The 19,065-nt window shown below is 42.7% G+C and overlaps 2 protein-coding genes across 5 annotated transcripts in view; both read right to left on the bottom strand.

The window, feature by feature from the left end:
- The window catches only part of crebbpa (CREB binding protein a), a 33,571-nt gene extending 28,026 nt beyond the window's left edge, over window positions 1-5,545 (bottom strand). For all 4 annotated transcript variants that reach the window (XM_017458837.2, XM_017458838.2, XM_017458839.3 and 1 more), the window contains exon 1: window positions 4,612-5,545. In XM_017458837.2, coding sequence (XP_017314326.1) covers window positions 4,612-4,690 — 79 coding nt within the window. In that variant the 5' untranslated portion in view covers window positions 4,691-5,545. The remainder of the gene's footprint in view (window positions 1-4,611) is intronic.
- A 4,823-nt stretch (window positions 5,546-10,368) lies between these two features.
- adcy9 (adenylate cyclase 9) overlaps window positions 10,369-19,065 on the bottom strand; it is a 24,782-nt gene continuing 16,085 nt past the window's right edge. Inside the window, exons 3-10 of the mRNA XM_017458849.3 lie at window positions 19,014-19,065; window positions 17,983-18,224; window positions 17,782-17,884; window positions 16,429-16,637; window positions 16,015-16,174; window positions 15,387-15,535; window positions 15,124-15,150; window positions 10,369-14,898 (exon numbers count right to left, since the gene is read on the bottom strand). The exon at window positions 19,014-19,065 is cut by the window's right edge and continues 56 nt beyond it. Of these exons, the coding sequence (XP_017314338.1) occupies window positions 13,605-14,898; window positions 15,124-15,150; window positions 15,387-15,535; window positions 16,015-16,174; window positions 16,429-16,637; window positions 17,782-17,884; window positions 17,983-18,224; window positions 19,014-19,065 (2,236 nt within the window). The 3' untranslated portion in view covers window positions 10,369-13,604. The remainder of the gene's footprint in view (window positions 14,899-15,123; window positions 15,151-15,386; window positions 15,536-16,014; window positions 16,175-16,428; window positions 16,638-17,781; window positions 17,885-17,982; window positions 18,225-19,013) is intronic.

Below are 19,065 nucleotides of genomic sequence, written 5' to 3'. Positions count from 1 at the left end.
TGGAGTTTTTGTCGTAGAAACAGAAACGTTAATGGAGTTACGTTGATGAAGAGAGCGATGGAGAGAACGAAATAAAGAGCGAGCTCGGGTTTTCTCGAGGCGATACGGTCAGAAAACGGCTGTTAACACGACCCCGGGGTCTATTCGCGGAGAACCGCGAGCACGCGTCATCCGGAGTCGGCTACTGAGTGACATCACGGTCAGAAATGACTTCTTTTCGTTTTGATTTGTAGGAAAAGCTCCACTACGATACCGCCTAGACACGCTCATTTCTGGGCTCGACCAGAGATCAGCATCTCCGCGGTGTCGATAAAGATGATAAAAAGACAAGTCTGTTTCATCAGGGTGATGCTCCAGTATTAAAATCTCCACCTGAGGGCATTTTAGAGGCAATAACCCCTAGGTCTTGTCCACACCCATGAGTCAGTTTTGGAACACAGCTGATGCGCCGGAGGTCTGACCCATGACCTTTCCGTTACATCAGCCAAACGCATCTGTTGTGTCAGCACAACACTTCAAATTTAAAGATCTGTCCACTTCAGCATCCTCAATGAATAACACCTACTCTACTTTATGTTCATCTGATACCAATCCCTCCTCACAGATTAGACAAAATCAGATCTCTCACAGGAGTCGTGTTTTCTCACAGGACGGCTTTACTGCACAAGGGGCGCTTTGAGACGCAAAAGCACATGAGCAGGACGCCCACACAAATTCCAACCATGAAACTAATCAGACATGAAGTAATCAGACTATTCGTCAACGAATAGAATTCATATGATCAATTTTATATAACCATCATTACGCTGGCCTCAATCTTTATTCTAATGTACGTGAACGTTTTTATTCCGAATAAAGCGTGTGTACGTGAACGTTTTTATTCCGAATAAAGCGTATGAATGTGAACGTTTTTATTCCGAATAAAGCGTGTACGCGAACGTTATTATTCCGAATAAAGCGTGTACGCGAACGTTTTTATTCCGAATAAAGCGTGTACGCGAACGTTTTTATTCCGAATAAAGCGTGTGTACGCGAACGTTTTTATTCCGAATAAAGCGTGTGTACGCGAACGTTTCTATTCCGAATAAAGCGTGTGTACGCGAACGTTTCTATTCCGAATAAAGCGTGTGTACGCGAACGTTTTTATTCCGAATAAAGCGTGTACGCGAACGTTTTTATTCCGAATAAAGCGTGTACGCGAACGTTATTATTCCGAATAAAGCGTGTACGCGAACGTTTTTATTCCGAATAAAGCGTGTACGCGAACGTTTTTATTCCGAATAAAGCGTGTACGCGAACGTTTTTATTCCGAATAAAGCGTGTGTACGCGAACGTTTTTATTCCGAATAAAGCGTGTGTACGCGAACGTTTTTATTCCGAATAAAGCGTGTACGCGAACGTTTTTATTCCGAATAAAGCGTGTACGCGAACGTTTTTATTCCGAATAAAGCGTGTACGCGAACGTTTTTATTCCGAATAAAGCGTGTGTACGCGAACGTTTTTATTCCGAATAAAGCGTGTGTACGCGAACGTTTTTATTCCGAATAAAGCGTGTACGCGAACGTTTTTATTCCGAATAAAGCGTGTGTACGCGAACGTTTTTATTCCGAATAAAGCGTGTGTACGCGAACGTTTTTATTCCGAATAAAGCGTGTGTACGCGAACGTTATTATTCCGAATAAAGCGTGTACGCGAACGTTTTTATTCCGAATAAAGCGTGTACGCGAACGTTTTTATTCCGAATAAAGCGTGTACGCGAACGTTATTATTCCGAATAAAGCGTGTACGCGAACGTTTTTATTCCGAATAAAGCGTGTGTACATGAACGTTTTTATTCCGAATAAAGCGTGTACGCGAACGTTTTTATTCCGAATAAAGCGTGTACGCAAACGTTTTTATTCCGAATAAAGCGTGTGTACATGAACGTTTTTATTCCGAATAAAGCGTGTACGCAAACGTTTTTATTCCGAATAAAGCGTGTACGCGAACGTTTTTATTCCGAATAAAGCGTGTACGTGAACGTTTTTATTCCGAATAAAGCGTGTACGTGAACGTTTTTATTCCGAATAAAGCGAATATACGTGAACGTTTTTATTCCGAATAAAGTGTACGTACATGAATGTTTTTATTCAGATTGCCGTGAATGCTAACGTTTTCACTTTGATTAATGTGCATCTGTTAATGTTTTTATTCCGGCTGACGCGCACACGTGAACCCGTTTATTCCGACTAACCCACATACGTGAACCCGTTTATTCAGACTGACGCATATAAGTAAATAATTTTATTCCAAATAAGGTGCATGTACGTGAACATTTATTATTCAGATTGAATACGTGAGTGTTTTTAAACCTGATTAAGGTGTATACATGAACATTTTATTCTGGTTAACGTGTATACGTGAACGTTTTTATTCCGAACAAAGTGTATATACACATTAGCCTTTTTATTCTGACGGACATGAATACGTGAGAGTTTTTAAATCTGATTAAGGTGTATGCATGAACACTTTATTCCGATTAACGTGTATAAGCGAACGTTTTCGTGCCGAGTGACGTGCATACGTGAACCTTTTCATTCAAATTAAAGTGTGTATATATGAACGTTTTTATATTCCGGATAAAGTGTGTATACGTGAACGTTTTTATATTCCGGATAAAATGTGTAAACGTGAACATTTTTATATTCCGGATAAAATGTGTACACGTGAACATTTTTATACTCCGAATAACGTGTATATACGTGAACGTTTTAATACTCCGAATAACGTGTATATACGTGAACGTTTTAATACTCCGAATAATGTGTATATACGTGAACGTTTTAATACTCCGAATAACGTGTATATACGTGAACGTTTTTATACTCCGAATAACGTGTATATACGTGAACGTTTTTATTCAGACTGACGTGAATGTTAATGTTTTTACTTTGATTAATGTGCATCTGTAAATGTTTTCATCCCAACTGATGTGTATACGTGCACTTTTTTCATTCAGATTAACGTGACTCCGTAAAACATCTTTATTACGCGTATCGTGAACAGAGCGTGGTCATATGACCGCACGGTGCGAACATCCAGGTTCATGGGAAATACAACCGGCTAGAAACCCGCCCCTTACTCAGACGCACGTTTAAACTGCTGAGGAGACGTCCCTCTGATAAACGAACCCGATCCGAATGGCAGCTGATCGCGATTCGTTACGCCGCGATATCCTTTTACGAGACATCGTAGTATGTTTTCATTTTCCGGCGTCATCTCTCCGCCCCAGCGCCCGTTCACGCCGCTGCACCGCAGACGAAACGTTTACTAGTGAGAGCCAAGGTTGGTTCGGAAACAGAACGTCTGCGTTTAACGCGTGATTAGACCTGCTGCGAGAAAGTGACGCAACGGCACAGTTACGTCTCCGTCCCCGGCGTTAAGCGCCCGAGATTAACTTTTCTTGCACGCTCTTCTGCTTTTTGTGTCTTTCCTCCTCCTCTCCCTCACTCTCTCCCTTAGTCACAGAACGAACGTTTGCAGCCGAACTAACTTACTCCGTACGACATCTCGTTTGCCGATGAACGATAATCTCTGTGGCGCAAGAGGAATAAAACACTGTGCCGGACACCCGCCCTAATTCAGCTTCGTCTCTCACAGGACCGCCGCTGATTATTTTCCTCTCACAGCACTCCTTTGCGAGTGTTTGATCCATCCATCCCTTACTTATCGCTCAAAACGCGTAGTATTGAATAAAACACCTCGTTTTTCCACAGGAAAAAAAATAATTAGGACGTAATCTTACGAAAAGTCAAATTCTTTTTTTCTTATTTAATTTTACTCACAGTCAGCTTTTTAAAATATATATATATATTAAAGCATGACATACTTACTTGAAAACAAGGACCTTTTTAAAGTGATACTGAAAAGCTGGACTTTATTATTTTTATTTTTAAAAAGACCTCTCAAAGCACTTGAGAGGATTTAGTTCATATTAAAGACGTAATTACCTCAACTAAACCTCCAGGATGAATGGACCAGGTAGTCAACTTCACCACACTAACTGACCCACAGATGTTTAGTTTGCGAACGCGGAGATTTCCAGCACTGAACGTGACGAGTGCTTTAAAATCCACACTCGCGTACTAGCGCACTACGGAGTGTGTCACGTCCCGGCACGCGCACTAATATTGTGCGTACTACTAAGTGCGCTAGTACGATTAGGACGTTAAGGCGTTTTCTTCCATTCTGTACTTCAAAATTATCGATTATTTTTCTGAGCATGTAAAGCCAACTCGTACAAAACGACGTCGTTTTTCCCTTAAAAAATATATATATCAATAATAAATAAATAATTTTAAATAAAAACGAGCCCGTTTTGTAATCTGACAGGAGAAACTACGCTGCAATGTTAGCCGCTAGCTAGCGGAGTGTTCTGGTATGAAGCTAGCTTTAGTGTCAATACAGCGTAAACACGGCGCTTTTACAGCAGTAAAAACACCAAATACAAGGCATGTAGCTCGGTCAGGACATTTCAGTTGGGTTCGGTGTGAAGTTCTGAGAGTGAGAGAGAAGAAAAACCCACCGCAAACTTTTCTTTTTTGACGTTTGAGTTACTTTAGCTAGCCTTACCTGGCCCGTCTGAGGCAGGTGCTGTCATCTTCGGCCTCTTCGCACTCGGAGGTCCAGGATCAAGCAGATTTTCATCCATTTTTATTTTTTTTTAGAGCTGTAGCAAAATTACCACAGAGAATCCTTTCGAGGCGGAAATAAAAATGATATCTAAAAACAATACGTTCCTCGAAACGCACTTTGTTTATACGTCTCAAGCGGAGTTGCTAATTAGCTAAGCTAACAGCGAGGAGGAATTCTCAAAAAAGTACCAACAGCGCCACCGCCATTTACCCCATGATAATCCAACACCCAACACCCACATTATCGTCGTTAAATTAGCCCCGAGGAAAAAAAAGAAATATTTCCTCTTAAGAAATCGGAGGTTTTGAAATAGAGAGATATTTGGGGAAATGTCGATATTCCAGATGAATTCTCGGCGCTGCGCTTCTTCGTCGGGTCGCGGCGGCGATGTTAAATGTGCATCCTCATCAAAACCTTTTCTCTGACGTCAAAAAAAAATCGTGCAAAAAAAAGGACACCCGAACCGCCTTTAAAAATGCATAAATGCATCATAATGTCACTGATAATTTTTCTGCGAACGTCCCGTCGATGCTGTCTGTCGTCCGACGGCTCCCCCTCTCTCGGTTTAAACGACACACGGACCGAAGGGGGAAATCAAAGGTAATAACGCGAAAGGAGAGGAGGAGGAGGTGGAGGAGAGGAGGAGGGAAGGAGGGGGGTGTTTGGTGGTTCGTGGCCGACGAAATGCCGCTGAAATCCAGGGTTTTTCGCCAAAATAAGCTTCGTCGCGATTCAACGGGTCGAAATTTGTCGTCGAACGTCGCCTCGGAAGCGCCGTTTCCAAATAAAAAAATAGCGCCGTATCGAAATCCTGATTTCCAAGCCGCGACAAGATGGCGGCTGTTGATTCCTTCGATACAAAAAAAAAAACCTTTTTTTTCCCAGCTAGAGGGGGAGGGGCTAGGACGCGCATGCACGCGCTTACGTAATGAGATGAGTGTCACGCAAACGCACGCATGCGCAGATCAACCGACAGGGGGCGCCAAAGTAGCAGAAATACAGCTCCGAGCCCGAAAACACTACAGCGGAAATCCGTCATTAGACGTGTTATTGGTTAGAATAAAGACCAGTGCTTCTCAAACTGGGGGCCACAAGATGGTGCTTGGGGGGGGGGGGGTTGGGGGGGACAATTCTATAACATTGTTTTGTTTTTGTTTTTTTAAAGATGAAGAATTTGACCTGTATGTAAGTCAGGATTGTGAACACTATGACGTCCGTAAAAATGAGAAATATTAATCAATTAAATTGGGTATACACAGCAGACTGAGACATACACCAGAGAGAGATATCCGCTGATATATTAGTGTACAGTGCTGTTAGAGAGACGCTGATGAAACTTAAGACTATTTAAAATGGATAAGTTTTTAGACAGAGGACGTAGCATCTTGTCTGAGAATGTTAATACAGAAGAGCCTGGAGTGGGGGTGAAAAACCTAGGTGGGCCACAAAGAGACTCACCCTATACAAGGAGGAGGGCTTCAGGTTGAAAAGTATGAGAACTACCGCGTGAGCGAGTCGAGATTTTAAAAGCATCGCGTTTTGTTTGTTATTGACGCAACGGCTACAAAAATGACATTTTGATCCACTTTTATTTTCCTGAGCTCAATTTTAAAAAATAAAATATAATTTTTTTTTGGTAACACTGTATGAACAAATTATATGATTTATTTGCAGGGATGCTTTGATTGTTATGCATCCATGTCATGCACGGTAAACGTGAATGTAAAACTGATCGAACAAAAGTCCATGGCTTTCGGTATCATCTCTCACGTTTCTTCTTGTTGCGGAAGAAATCGACAGAAGTTTGCTCTCGGTTTAAAAACGATTAGTGACGTAGAACGAGAAATGAATTTTAGCAATCAAGTCTGAATTTTATTGCCGTTATTTGAATTGCATCACAGTGAAAGCGTAGCGCAGGGCTTGAGTTTGTGTGTGAGGATAGAAATACATTTTTACAATAATCGTGTAGTGGGTTTTAAGCAGAATGGTGGTTTTTTTTTTGTGGCACAACCTATTTGAAATTCAGTTCAAAATTTAAAAAAACACCACGTCACTGGCTGCTCTTTTTTGCTTTCCCGAAATCCCCGGATGTTTCAAAAATTCGATTTGTGCCATGAAATACCTGCATTTGGAAATTCTCCACCACTGATTATTATAAAACAGAATTTCATTCATAAAACTGAGTTTCAGCTAAAAAACCTTACTTCCAAATTCAAATAAAGGCATGAAAATTCAGATTGCTACGGCACATTTCTCCTTATATATCAATTAGGGCCTTCGGACCTTTGGTACTTGGCCCCGTAATAATCTAAGTAGTAGTTATTGAAAGTGAAATACTGAAAGATGCTTGAACAGATGGTTAATGTGTAAAGCTTCGAGCATTTCTGAACAGCGATAAAGATCTAAACTGTACAGAATTTACTGCTCTGGACTGCATTCAATACTTTTAAATACATCATGTAAGTTAAATTTCTATAGGTAATCTCTGAGTGATGGAATAAGAAAAAATATATACACACAATAGCTGTACAGGGAGAAAAAGTCCATCCAATTTCTGAAATTATTTAAGTGAAAATTAAATAAAAAATTTTAAAAAACCAAACATGTTGAATGTGCTTTTTTTTTTTTTTTTGAAAAGGAACAAATAACAAATATCCACCCTTTTCCATTCAAAGAAATCACAACCACACACCAATACACCAGTGACAATAGCTTCTTCTTTTTTTTCCCCCCTCCCAATAGTTTTTCTTCCTGCTGTCCAAATCTGGCACATGCACGGTACTTTCAATCTTGAAATTTTCACCAAAAAAAACAAAAAACAACATTAATACATATGGATATGTACATACAAAGTGAATTGTGCAAATGTATACAGATTATGCTCATGTATGGATTAAATGTATAATGTGCACAGAAAATAATAATAATAATAAAATCATATTCAAACATGTGACATACTACACACACACACAAAAAAAAAAATCAACATCAAAGGCAAAATAAATGTCAGATCTCTTTGGTTCACATAAAAAACATCCTCCCATGTGGCAAATATACTTTATAATACTCATTAAAAAGGTAGATTTGATGGCACATTGTTGTCATTTTGTTTTGTATTTTTGGCTTTGTTACCACACCAAAACTTAATCCATTATTATTTTTTTTTATATACACATATTCAGATAATCAACTTCCAACATAAAGGCACGACTTTTCTACAGATTTCTCCTCTTGGAATTAAACGAAGCGGAGTCTTCGGAAAATCATCAAAAACGCTCACGTTTCATTTCGATTCATCGACGGGTGTGATTTTATTTTTATTAAAAAAAATCCTCCAAGTTGGTTTTCTCTTCTTCTTACATTTACAAAATTTGCACGTCTGCGGTGTCCCAACACTGTTTCTGACATATCATCGCTGACTTCACCTATATCACATGGGGGGGGGGGGGGGGGGGGGGCAAGTTCAACTGCTACATTTCTAGGTTTAGAGCTAGAAATGATCACTTTGACCCCTTGTTACAGTTGTGCAGCTTTTTTTAAAGCTGAAAAACATCTCTGGAATTCGTAATTGTCCAAGAACGCTTACTTTCCGAGTTGGGGGCGTGTCTATAACAAAGTCACGGTGTCCACCATTGAGACGCCTACAGCAGACAGCCCGATAACCATTTGATCTAGGTGAACTGTGACCAGTGAATTTGGTTTTGTAAGCCAGTGGGGAAAAAAGCAAGAGGGCGGGGCCGTGTTGTAAATTTGGACCGTAATTACGAAGTGAGCACCACGACAATGTCAGTTATAACTCGGCAACGAGTGAGAATTTTTACTCTTCGACTTTCCGAGTTGTTCCAACAACGAAAAGTAATGGCCTGATAGCATTTTCACGTCCATCACCTCCTCATGTTTCTGAAGTCAGTATCGATCCTGACTCGATCCCTCGGCCCTTTTAAAAACTTCATTGAAAGAAACGTGTTTTTCCTGAACGAAATGTCCACGTGTAAAAACTCCTGTACCCTCAATATTTCTAGCACCCACCATTTCCTTATTTATCTTCCCTATGGAGCTACGACGTCTGACTTAATCTACATCGAGATGTTTATCATCTTAAATCAGTCTGTACGGGATTTCGGCAAGTTTCTTTGCTGCGACTTTTTTGTCGACTTTTCTGTTTTTTGTGCTGTTTTTTTTTTTTGTTTTATTTTGTTTTAATGGAAAACTACACGAATCGGTGAAATTGTTCTGTTCGCGATCTTTCGCAGTGATGTTTGTTGGAAAACGAGACCTTTTAGCTGTACTCGTGTTCGACGCACGTGAATCGAAGAGGCGGTGATGACGACATCACACGTCGGGTCTTGGCCCAAATCGGCAAAAAAATCTGCGGCCGTTTCGAACATTCGCAAGCTCCTCTAAATAGTGCAGAGTTTGCTTGGTCGATTTTGCGTTCGTTTCTTCGATTGCAAAATTCCAGAGGGACGGAACAAACCAGGCGATCGACTCGTTACACATTTAGGGTCAGAAAGGGATAAATGGATTCCTGCAGGGTGAAAGTCAACGATGGAGTGGTGAAACCAGTAATGGAACACAACCTCGAGTTTATTCCCTTTAGGCTGTAGCAAGTGCTTATAGGTACGGGCGCACCAAACATTCTAACTGTCCCATTATTCTGCATTCAACATCATACAAATTCATATTTTGGTTCTTCCCCAAAAAAAAAAAAAAAAAAAAAAAAATCTAACACATAGCTAGGCATGAGTGAGTAATTAAGTTTAAATACTGTCAGCTTTGCATTATTTTTATTTATTTTTTTTTTTTTTACATTTTCTTGCTGAAGGTGTGATACATAACATCGGTTGTGACTCAGACTTTAGTGTGGCGTGGTCGAAAAGCAGTGCACCATACAATAAATTGATTATTTTTATTTATTTATTTATTTTTTAAAAGAAGAAAGAAATCCCTTATCCATCCCAAGTTATTTCCATATCAAGATACACAGTGTTGATTTATTTATTTTTTTTGTCTGTTTCCATGTAACTAGAATTTAGACGCACAATAAAAGGTCTTGCGATACAGGAGACGATTTATTTCATTTATGAGAAAGTGCTAGAAGGAAGAAAAAAAAAAAAAAAAAAAAAAAAAAGGCACTGGATTGTTTTTCGGAGAAAAGAAACGTTAGGGGAAAGTCTCAGGATTTTCTGCTTCAAGTGAGCAGCAATTGTAATGAGTTTATCGTCACGTAATGAAGTGCTCATCACCAGAAGGGTGTGGGTTTGAATCCCAGGACTGCCAGAGAGCTACGGTTAACCGACAGCACTTTTTTTCACCCGAGGAACGTGTCGAGCTTTAGAAGAGCTGATCTTGAAACTGATCTATTCTGTTATTTAACAAAGAGTTTTTAAAAAAATATCGAAATCATTAACATGGTGAAAGGTCGCTGTAAGGAGACATTTACGAAAGGAGTCTCCAGTGTCAGCAAAAGCGTTTTGCGTCACGCAAGAAAGGAACGGCTGCTGAACAGGAACTAAATCGCTCCGTGGACGTTTTCCACAATATTAAAAGTCAACAAGTGGATAAAAAGCACACATCGTTCGCGTCACACTGAAGCACTGAAGTGTTTTTTCGTACTTGGAAACGAATGCAACGCAGCAATTGCAATGTTTTAGTGTAGTTTAGGATTTTTTTTTTTTTTTTTTTTTTTTCCCCCCCGGATAATCTTCAAAGTCCCCGTGCATCTTTCACATTTTTATAGATTTTTTCCCCCCACCAAAATGACTGTTCTCGATGGGGTTTGTGCAGTTGTCACGGCGACCAAGTCCAGACGTTCCTGTTGCCAGACCGGCAGGATTTTTGAGGGAGGTGGGAGAGAACCCTTCTGTGGTTTAAAAGTGCCGAACGGGTCTCGTGTTTAGCCCTCGAGCATGCCCTTGAACTTAAACCCTGACTGCTCGAGCTTGGATTCGGATTCTTCCTCACTTGTGTAAGACGTGACGACACAAACGCACGACTTCCGCAGCTCTCAATCTGCTACATGATTGAAAGGTAATGCCGCGTATAAGCTTATAAAAGCTCCCTTGTGGACCGATTGAAGAAAAAAAAAGTGGCAGAGAGAACTGTGCGAAGAGAAAAAAAAAAGACTTGAAGAAAATTCAGTCAGAATGCATTTTTGCACAATTCAACCATACAGTGACCAACAGCATCACTTTCTTACACTCGGGCAAGGCGAGGGGTGAGGAAAAGAAAAACAAAAGGCACTAGAGAAAGAAAATAAGAAAATTCTACTCACTCCACCAAAGAGAGCAACCTAATTTATAACATGGCACGACTGGGGAGGGGGACAAGACGACAAAAACACACAGATACAGCAGAAAGGTTCCAATCAAAGCCACGGGAGAGAGCGCCGAGAACCGAACGCTACTGGCACGATCCGAGAAATCCATCCCACTCAAACGGGACGTGTCCTATATGTCCGACATAAATATCGAAGTGTTCCGTCATCGTCTGAAGTGTTTCAGAGAATGCTTTCGACCTACTTCGGAAAAGATTAACAAAACAAGTCATAGAAAACTCTTCTTAGAACAAATACAAATCATTCACAGTAATAAACTGGGCTAAATGCTTCGCTGTTGGGGAAAAAAAAAAGAAAGAAAAAGAAAAATTCCCTTATGACTCCTTTACTGTATTCCCTTAAATGATATTTTGTGCTGTTGGGCTGAAATGCCATGAATTGGAGGTTTCACTGTATTGCTGCACAGCACTGCACGGTGTAAGGCGATGAGAAACTCCACCACTGAAGCTACAGGAGGAGTCACTGAAATGATCGACAAAAAGATGACAAGACTCCCTTTAGGCGAACGGAAACACGATACACAAGTAGATACGCGCCAATAAATACATCAGGGCTTTACCGATATACATCAGTTAACCGGGGAAAGCTGTTCCAAATATGGCACCCATGAATCGGTGAGAACGGGCCTCGCTTCTAAGCTGAACACGTGCAAATGCGTGTGGAAATCCTTCGCAGGAGCGCACACGCTGGAAAACGTGACGTTCGCCGAAACGCAGCTGGTTTCTTACGTCCTACGCAAGCGCCCGGGTTTCCGTGAATTTTCACGTCGAGATCGTTTATTTGTTTCACAAGAACGTCATCACAAAAAAAAAAAAAATAACACGTCTGTGAAATAAATAAGACTAGCTGTTCAGTCAGGTAGCACAAAAGTAATGGCACCCTATAAACAGAGGAAGCGTTCGTGTGCGTCTACGGTAGCCGACGCGCCGCGGTGGCGGAGCTGCGTTACTGGAAGATTTAGCGTGCGCCGTGTTTAAGAGGCAGGCTCTCGCTGTTCAGTCACCGCTTTCGGCTCTCTGCGAGCTTTGCGCCTTTTATGGAGAATTGTGGGCGTGGCTAAATGTAAAACTCGCAAGTTTGTTCGGTTCGGCCTACGAAAAAATATTCTCACGCAACTTTTTTTTGAGGCCCGGTGTTTTTACTTAAACGCCTTTAGAAAACATGAACGCGATTTATTTATAGAGCGCCGTCATGATGACACCCTCGGTATTCAAACTCGCAAACTCTTCACGTCAAGGTGAAACATTTCGACCACTCCAAAATGGATTTACTCAATATCGACTTTTCTTAACGTCTTAAACGAGACGTTAGACGTCGTGATGTTAGATTTTATATATAAAATCGAGTTTTACAGTTTATAGGACTTCACAGGAGTTGAAACTGACATATCAGTAAAGCCTTGTTTAACCAAATATCGGTATACGTGAGAATTTTAACCTTGGGGGAAAAAAAATAGTGGACTGATCTAGTGCTCCGACTGAGGTACAAAAAATTTTTTGTAGTAAAATAAAAAATTTTTAAAAATACAACATGGTAATATTATTGCAAACTGTGATAAAAGCAGACAAATGAAAAAACTTTCTATCAACACAAAGCCTTTCGGAGTGTTCGGCTACGTTTCAGGTATTATGTTGCATTGTGCGTTACTTGTATCCCCTCGCTAGCGATTATCTCATGGTGCTAGCACAGGCCGCGTGAACAGCGACGTAGTAGCCCAAACACTCCATCCATCACCGTCTCTACGATTGTGATCAGACAGCAGACAAGAACACCTCAGTTTGTTTCGTGTGCATTTTGCAAAAACTTGGTTGGATAGCTGTGCTTAGACTTGCACCTAGCAACAACAACAACAAAAATATACAGTTCAAATTTTAAATTTTTTCTCAAAGAAGTGATTGCCCAAGAGCGACGATCTAACCCAATATAATTAAATTCCCCTGATCTATGATTCGACACTTCGGCTGAACTTTGAGCCACTGGCACTTTTTTTTTTTCATCTTTAAGGTCACATGTCGATATTCTGTAATTAAGAAATGGAGTACAGCGAAAAAAAATAACTGCAATATATTAACAAAACTGTATTAGGAAAATAAATTGAAAAAAACCACAGAATTGTCCGTCGTCATAAGTCTTTAAAAAAAAAAAAAAAATTAAAAAAAAACAAAAAAAAAAACAAGCACAGCATGCTAGCGTTGTTCCGTCGTCTCTGATTTGTTCGTGTAGTTATCCGATGGCGTGTGCGCGTATTCATCTTTACCGAAGGCACTTTAACGAACGTAAAAAGCACGCCACTGAAATAAGGAGAACCTCTGAAACGTAAAAACCCGCCCCTCGACTTTTTTTTTTTTTTTTTCCCTTCACGTCTTTCATTTTGTGCCGGACTGTGATCCACACAGAAATCCCCCCGCCCACCGCCCGAATTACCTTCTTTACTTTAACGTTATAGAGTTCTTTAAGCCGAGTTCTCCTACATCTCGTGTTGATTATTAAGGCACCTCGGGAGGTGAACCTCAGTGAAATGTATACCCTCGTGCCCCAGAAGAGAGAGAAGTGAGGCAGACGGACAGTGAAGATCAGCAGCTTCAGGGGCAGATTAAAGCCTCTCTCCCACTCGGAGCCGGGAGCGTTCATTCGACTCTTCTTCTTCTTCCTCCTCGTCTTCATACGTGACTCGTAAAGGTGTCTCTGGTCTGGCTAGCGGAGCGCTAATCTGTGCTATTGAAGGTGGCTGCGTGCCACCAAACGTTGGTGCAGGAGAACGCTCCAAAGACTCGCCTGTGAGTAAAGGGTCTCTGAATGTGTTGTCGTGCTGTTCTTGCGACAAATTAGACAGTCCTACGCTAGGTCCCTGTGGCACCCTGCGGTTTTTTCGACAGGCACTGGGGGAAGGAGAGGAACAGCTGTGATTGGCTGGAGACGATAACGCGGGCGCCATGGCGAATGCCTGGCCGGGCAGTTTGTCGGTATTCTCGTCTTTACTTGGAGGCTCAGAGGATTGTTTGGACCCGCTCTCGTTAAGTTTGGGGTACAGATAGGTCCTCATCTGCCCCTTCCCTTTGACGTTAACCGTGCCACGATAATCAAAGGCGTAGTCCATTGCACTAAGCACAGCGTGGCTTCCCTCGCTCACCTGAACACGGCACTCGACCCCGGTGCTGTCCATCCGGCTGGCGATGTTCACGGTGTCGCCCCAGATGTCGTAAAGCAGCTTGGTGGTGCCGATGACGCCGGCAGTCAGCGGCCCATGGTTGAATCCGATGCGTAACTTGAACTGGAAGCCGAGCATGTTCTTGTTGAAGTCGTCCACGACGCGCATCATCTCTAGCGCGAATTCGAAAAGGGCGCGCAGGTGAGCGTGCGGGTGCGTCTGCTCGCGGCACTGCCGTCCGTTCAGCCCCGACGCAGCCATGTACGTGGCCCCGATGGTCTTGATCTTCTCCACGCTGGAGAACACCTGCTTGCGCAGCATCTCGTCGAAGTCGCCGATGAGTTCGTTCAGCACTCGGTAGCACTCTTTGCCGCCCTCGAAGCTCTCCTCATAGAACTCGCTGAAGTTCACGATGCTGGCGAAGATCACGCCTACGTTGTCGTGGTCCTTGGAGTAGCTCTGCGTGACTTTCAGCTGCTCGGCCACGTGGATAGGGATGATGTTGCCCAGCAGCCAGTCGGCCTGGTCACGCATGGTCTGGATCTTGATGCGGTGCTTGTCGGCCTCGACGTTGCCGTGGTAGTGCAGGCGGTAGCTGACCTCGAACTCGCGGTTGAGGAACCACACGAGGAGGAGCAGCAGGAAGAATGACAAGAGCGCCTCTGGAACCAGGAGGTCTAGAATGGCGGGATTCGATTTACTTGTCCATCTCGTGTCAAGACTGTTGTTACTCAAGTTCCTGTAACAGCGGCGGGGAAGAAAAGAGACGCGTTGTATAGTATTGCTGTTATTTTGGATACACGTAAACTTTACTACTTTAATAATGAAAACCCACTAATTAGCAAGTTCACACTTTGGTAAGTGAAGCTGATCAGCACACATAAGGCTGGAGGGTACACTTGGATTTAAAATCAGTGCACAGTGCACTAGAGGCCATCTCCTAGGCAACCTAAAACACACTTACCCAGTCACTGGAAAACCGATGCTGGTGCTGGAAGACAGAAAATGACCATCAGATCAGTAACTGGATGAATGGCATACTGCCTTTTCATCAGAGCTCAACCTCGAGACAGTTCATATATTTACAAATGGTTGTGAATAACGTACTTTGAACCAAACTTAAAAATACTGATCCAGTGCCATGTTAAACACGGTGTTGGATTATACCCGAGCTACATAATACCAGTAGAAGAGAAGAAGAAAAAAACAAAAACTGTGGTGTCTGACCTTGGCCTGATGGGGGCGCTGTAGAGTATAGCAAGCAGAGACACTCCAGTGGCGGTGGCCAAAACCGACCGCATCCAGAAACTCAGCTGGCAGAAATTGCAGTACTGGATGATGGCAATGACGACGGCGCTGCACAGGAACATCGTTACCTACCGCAACCGGGGGGGTAAATAAATAAATAAAAGAATGCGGGCATAAACAGAGCACTGCTGAGAAACGAAGAAAACATTGTCTAATTCGACTGTTACAAACGTGCTGAGAAGCCTTTCAAAAAACGCTAAACAAACATCTCCTCAGAGAAAACGTCCCCCCGTCAACACTTTAAATCTGTCAACGTCGATCGTCCGGCATAGTTAGTCCCTGTAATTCCCTGTTACTATAGAAACAATAGTCGTACTAATTTAAATGGCTGCTGTTACAGAAAAATTCAACTAACACTTTCTGAACAAACAAAATAGAGAATTTGGTGCTGTGTGTGAAAGATTATTAATGCCTTCTCTCTCCAGCTCTCTCATTGTGAATGAGCATTACCGAGTTTAAAAATAAAAAATAAAAAAACCAACAACAAACAAAAACATAACTATTATTATTCACGTCCATACAGGTAGCTCTCTTTTTTTCCTCTTACCTGAATGGGCAGGTGGAGGCTGCAGGCCAGGTGTGAGAAAACCGAGATGGCAGGAAGTGACACAAGCACGGCGCCGACCACATGACGGGGCACCCAGCCGGACACCAGCTTCAGAAGTAACTGAGTGCAGCTGAACACGTCGTCCAGGTAGAAGGTCATACTGTGGGGACGGACGTGAGGGAAACGGCGTGTTTTTAAACTAAACAAATCTTTTCTTTATACAAGTAACGATTGATCATTTCCCTTGGCATGGTTTCTCTCTCTCCCTTCATCTTTCAAGGCTTTCAGTTTCAGAGGAGGAGGTGTGGCCTTGCTGGCTGTCAGTCTGATTGAAGGAGGCGTGGCCTCTGCCAGTCTGCCAATAAGTATTAAAGAAAGTATTAAAAATTTGAACCTCTTCGGTTGTTCACTCACCGAACGGACAGGACGAGAGACAGAAGCTCAAGGACGGCGGCGGTCACCGCCAGGCCGACCGTGGTGGCAGGAGGCATCTCCTTGGTAACCATCGAGTAGAGGAAGCAAGCGAACGTGAGGGAGAAGAAAACGGCGCACGACAGCACCACGTCTAGCAGAGAGCTAAACACAGGACTGGCGAACGTCTGCACAGGGGTGTGGCTTATCACCTGAGAGAGAGAGAGAGAGAGAGAGAGAGAGAGAGAGAGAGAGAGAGAGAGACTGACTCTGCAGACTGTGAATAGCTGCATTTATTAATATTTTATGTTTAATTAACGCTGGGATCAAAAAGTGCCCCAAGACACATCTTTCACTCTATAGTGCACTACTATATGAAATGCTTGTATTGGTCCTAAGTGACCTACATAATAGCTTTGCGGTTTGGGACACACCCACACCGCCAGTGTGCCGAGGAAGGCGGGACACCGAGTCCGTCACAGAGCGTTTCCGATTTCAGTGTATTATTGTGCATCTAACTAAAAGGTGCAGCACTTGAGCGACTATACCCTACCAGCTGCGGCGTGTTTCGTAAGGGTGTGTGGTTTGGGACACATCCCACCTTCATTCCAAACCATACCCTGTTTCCCCACAGCCATCGCTCCACTGAGGATGTGCTCCTCTATAGTTGAAACCCTCAGAAATTTCTCACCATCATCGGTTTATTAGGGCTGTATCCCAAATCGAAGGGTTCTGAACGGGTCGCCTGGCTGCCTGTCGAGAGACATTTGTGATGGCCTCATTTGGGACATGTCCAAATCTTTCGTGATGATATTTGTGTGACTTGTGTCGTGAACAGGTTCAGATTCGGGGACGTGTCCCATTTGGACTGGTGATGGACAGATATTCATGATGGTGGGGGGTTTTTTTGTGGCTTATATAATGAACAGGTTGTGATTTGGGACACGTCCAATTTGGACTCATGATGGGGAGATAAATTCTAGTGGTATTTGTGTGACCTGTATAGTGAACGTGTGTGATTTTGGACACGTCCGGTTTGGACCGATGATAGATGAGGAGACGTTTTGTAACAGCGCTTACGTCGACTATATGTTTAACGGGACGTGTTTTGGAACAGAATCACAGGGGATTAATGTTGTTTGTGTAGCCTACAGTGTGAATAAGTGTGTGAAGGAGTGGTTTGGGACACATCCCTAGTGAACTAATGATAGTAGTTATGAGCCAGAACGTACATTCAGCACCACAGAAAAATAATGTTGCAAAATAATGAACCATTAGAAATAACATGACGGACACCAAAGAAAAAGCAGGAGTGTGTGAGTGAATGTGTGTGTGTGTGTGTGTGTGTGTGTGTACCTCCTGCTGGTAGTTTTTACGATAGGCAGACTCCAGAGACTTCTCTAGGAAGTTCAGGCTCACTTTGTTGATTGGTGGCTTGAAGAAATAATCTTTCATCAAGCTGAAAGAGGACGAACAAGCACAAAAGAAAGAAGTTACAGAAACAAAAATGTCAAACACAAACTCTCTCTCAAATCTCCACCGCTCTCTTTTTCTCACCTGTCCTCCTTAATGACTTCCACGAAGTGCACGTCACTCTTCTCTCTGAACCCTTTACTGCGGAGCGGGATTAATGCAGAATGGTCCATGGCTCCACCTCCTCCTGGCCCTGCTCCGCCTCCCCCTGTTGACCCCGCACCCAGAGTCCTCTCCTTCTGCAGCATCTCGCACAGGGAGGCCTGGCTCGCTCTCACAGGCTCCTCGCACAGCGGACTGAGAAGACCATTCACCGCTTTCGGGAACTGAGGAGGACAGAAAATCCCGTTTGTTTGCCCGACGTCGCCGGAATTAATTATATTTCGTAAATAAATGGTTTGGTCAAATGTCTCAAGTCGTTTTTGTGTACGTTGCCCTTATAACATAGTTATATAAAATCACAATCAATCAATACTGTCATGTCCATTTCGACTGCTCAACACTACTCGGCGGACACGTGCCGGCATCGTTACTATAGCAACCAATCTCGACGTGTGTGTGTGTAAATGCCACTACAGTATGAACAAACCCATCAATCTCAGGCACTTCATTGCAAAAAATCCTGCAAATAGGATTTAAGAACAAAAACACTAGTTAGTACACTGTAGTTAAAATGTTTCTTGCCTCTATGTCTGTGTTTTTATATATATTAGTACAGCGTAAACACCTCAGACCGGCTCGTCTGTAAAATTCACTTTTTGTTTGGTTTGAAAACACCACATCATACAGTAATTCTGTCCATCGGCTTCTGCACACTAGTCGACTGACATATTCCACCAGTCTCCACTGTGGGGACGTCAACTAGTCGGGTGGCGAAAAGAAAAAAAAGAAAAACAGAACAATGGGGGGAGGAAGCACCTAAAACGTATTATAATTGTTAGTCCGAAAACATTTCCAACTAGATGAAGTCGATTCTACGGACAACTGTGCACGACGGGCAATATTGTGATGGGCGTGGTGTCTTCCTGGATGACTCCGCCCCCTGCACAGGGAACACGAGGGCTCACTGAATGGTTCGGAGGAAGGTTGTGATTCGTGTTTGTCGAGGTGTTCACCTTGCTGCTGTGGGCTTTGTGTTCGTCCTGGCAGCCATTTTGCGTCGTCTCA

This window comes from Ictalurus punctatus, chromosome 27 (assembly GCF_001660625.3).
Source record: "Ictalurus punctatus breed USDA103 chromosome 27, Coco_2.0, whole genome shotgun sequence".
NCBI classification, from domain to species: Eukaryota; Metazoa; Chordata; class Actinopteri; order Siluriformes; family Ictaluridae; genus Ictalurus; species Ictalurus punctatus.
This window is presented reverse-complemented; position numbering and strand designations above follow the sequence as displayed.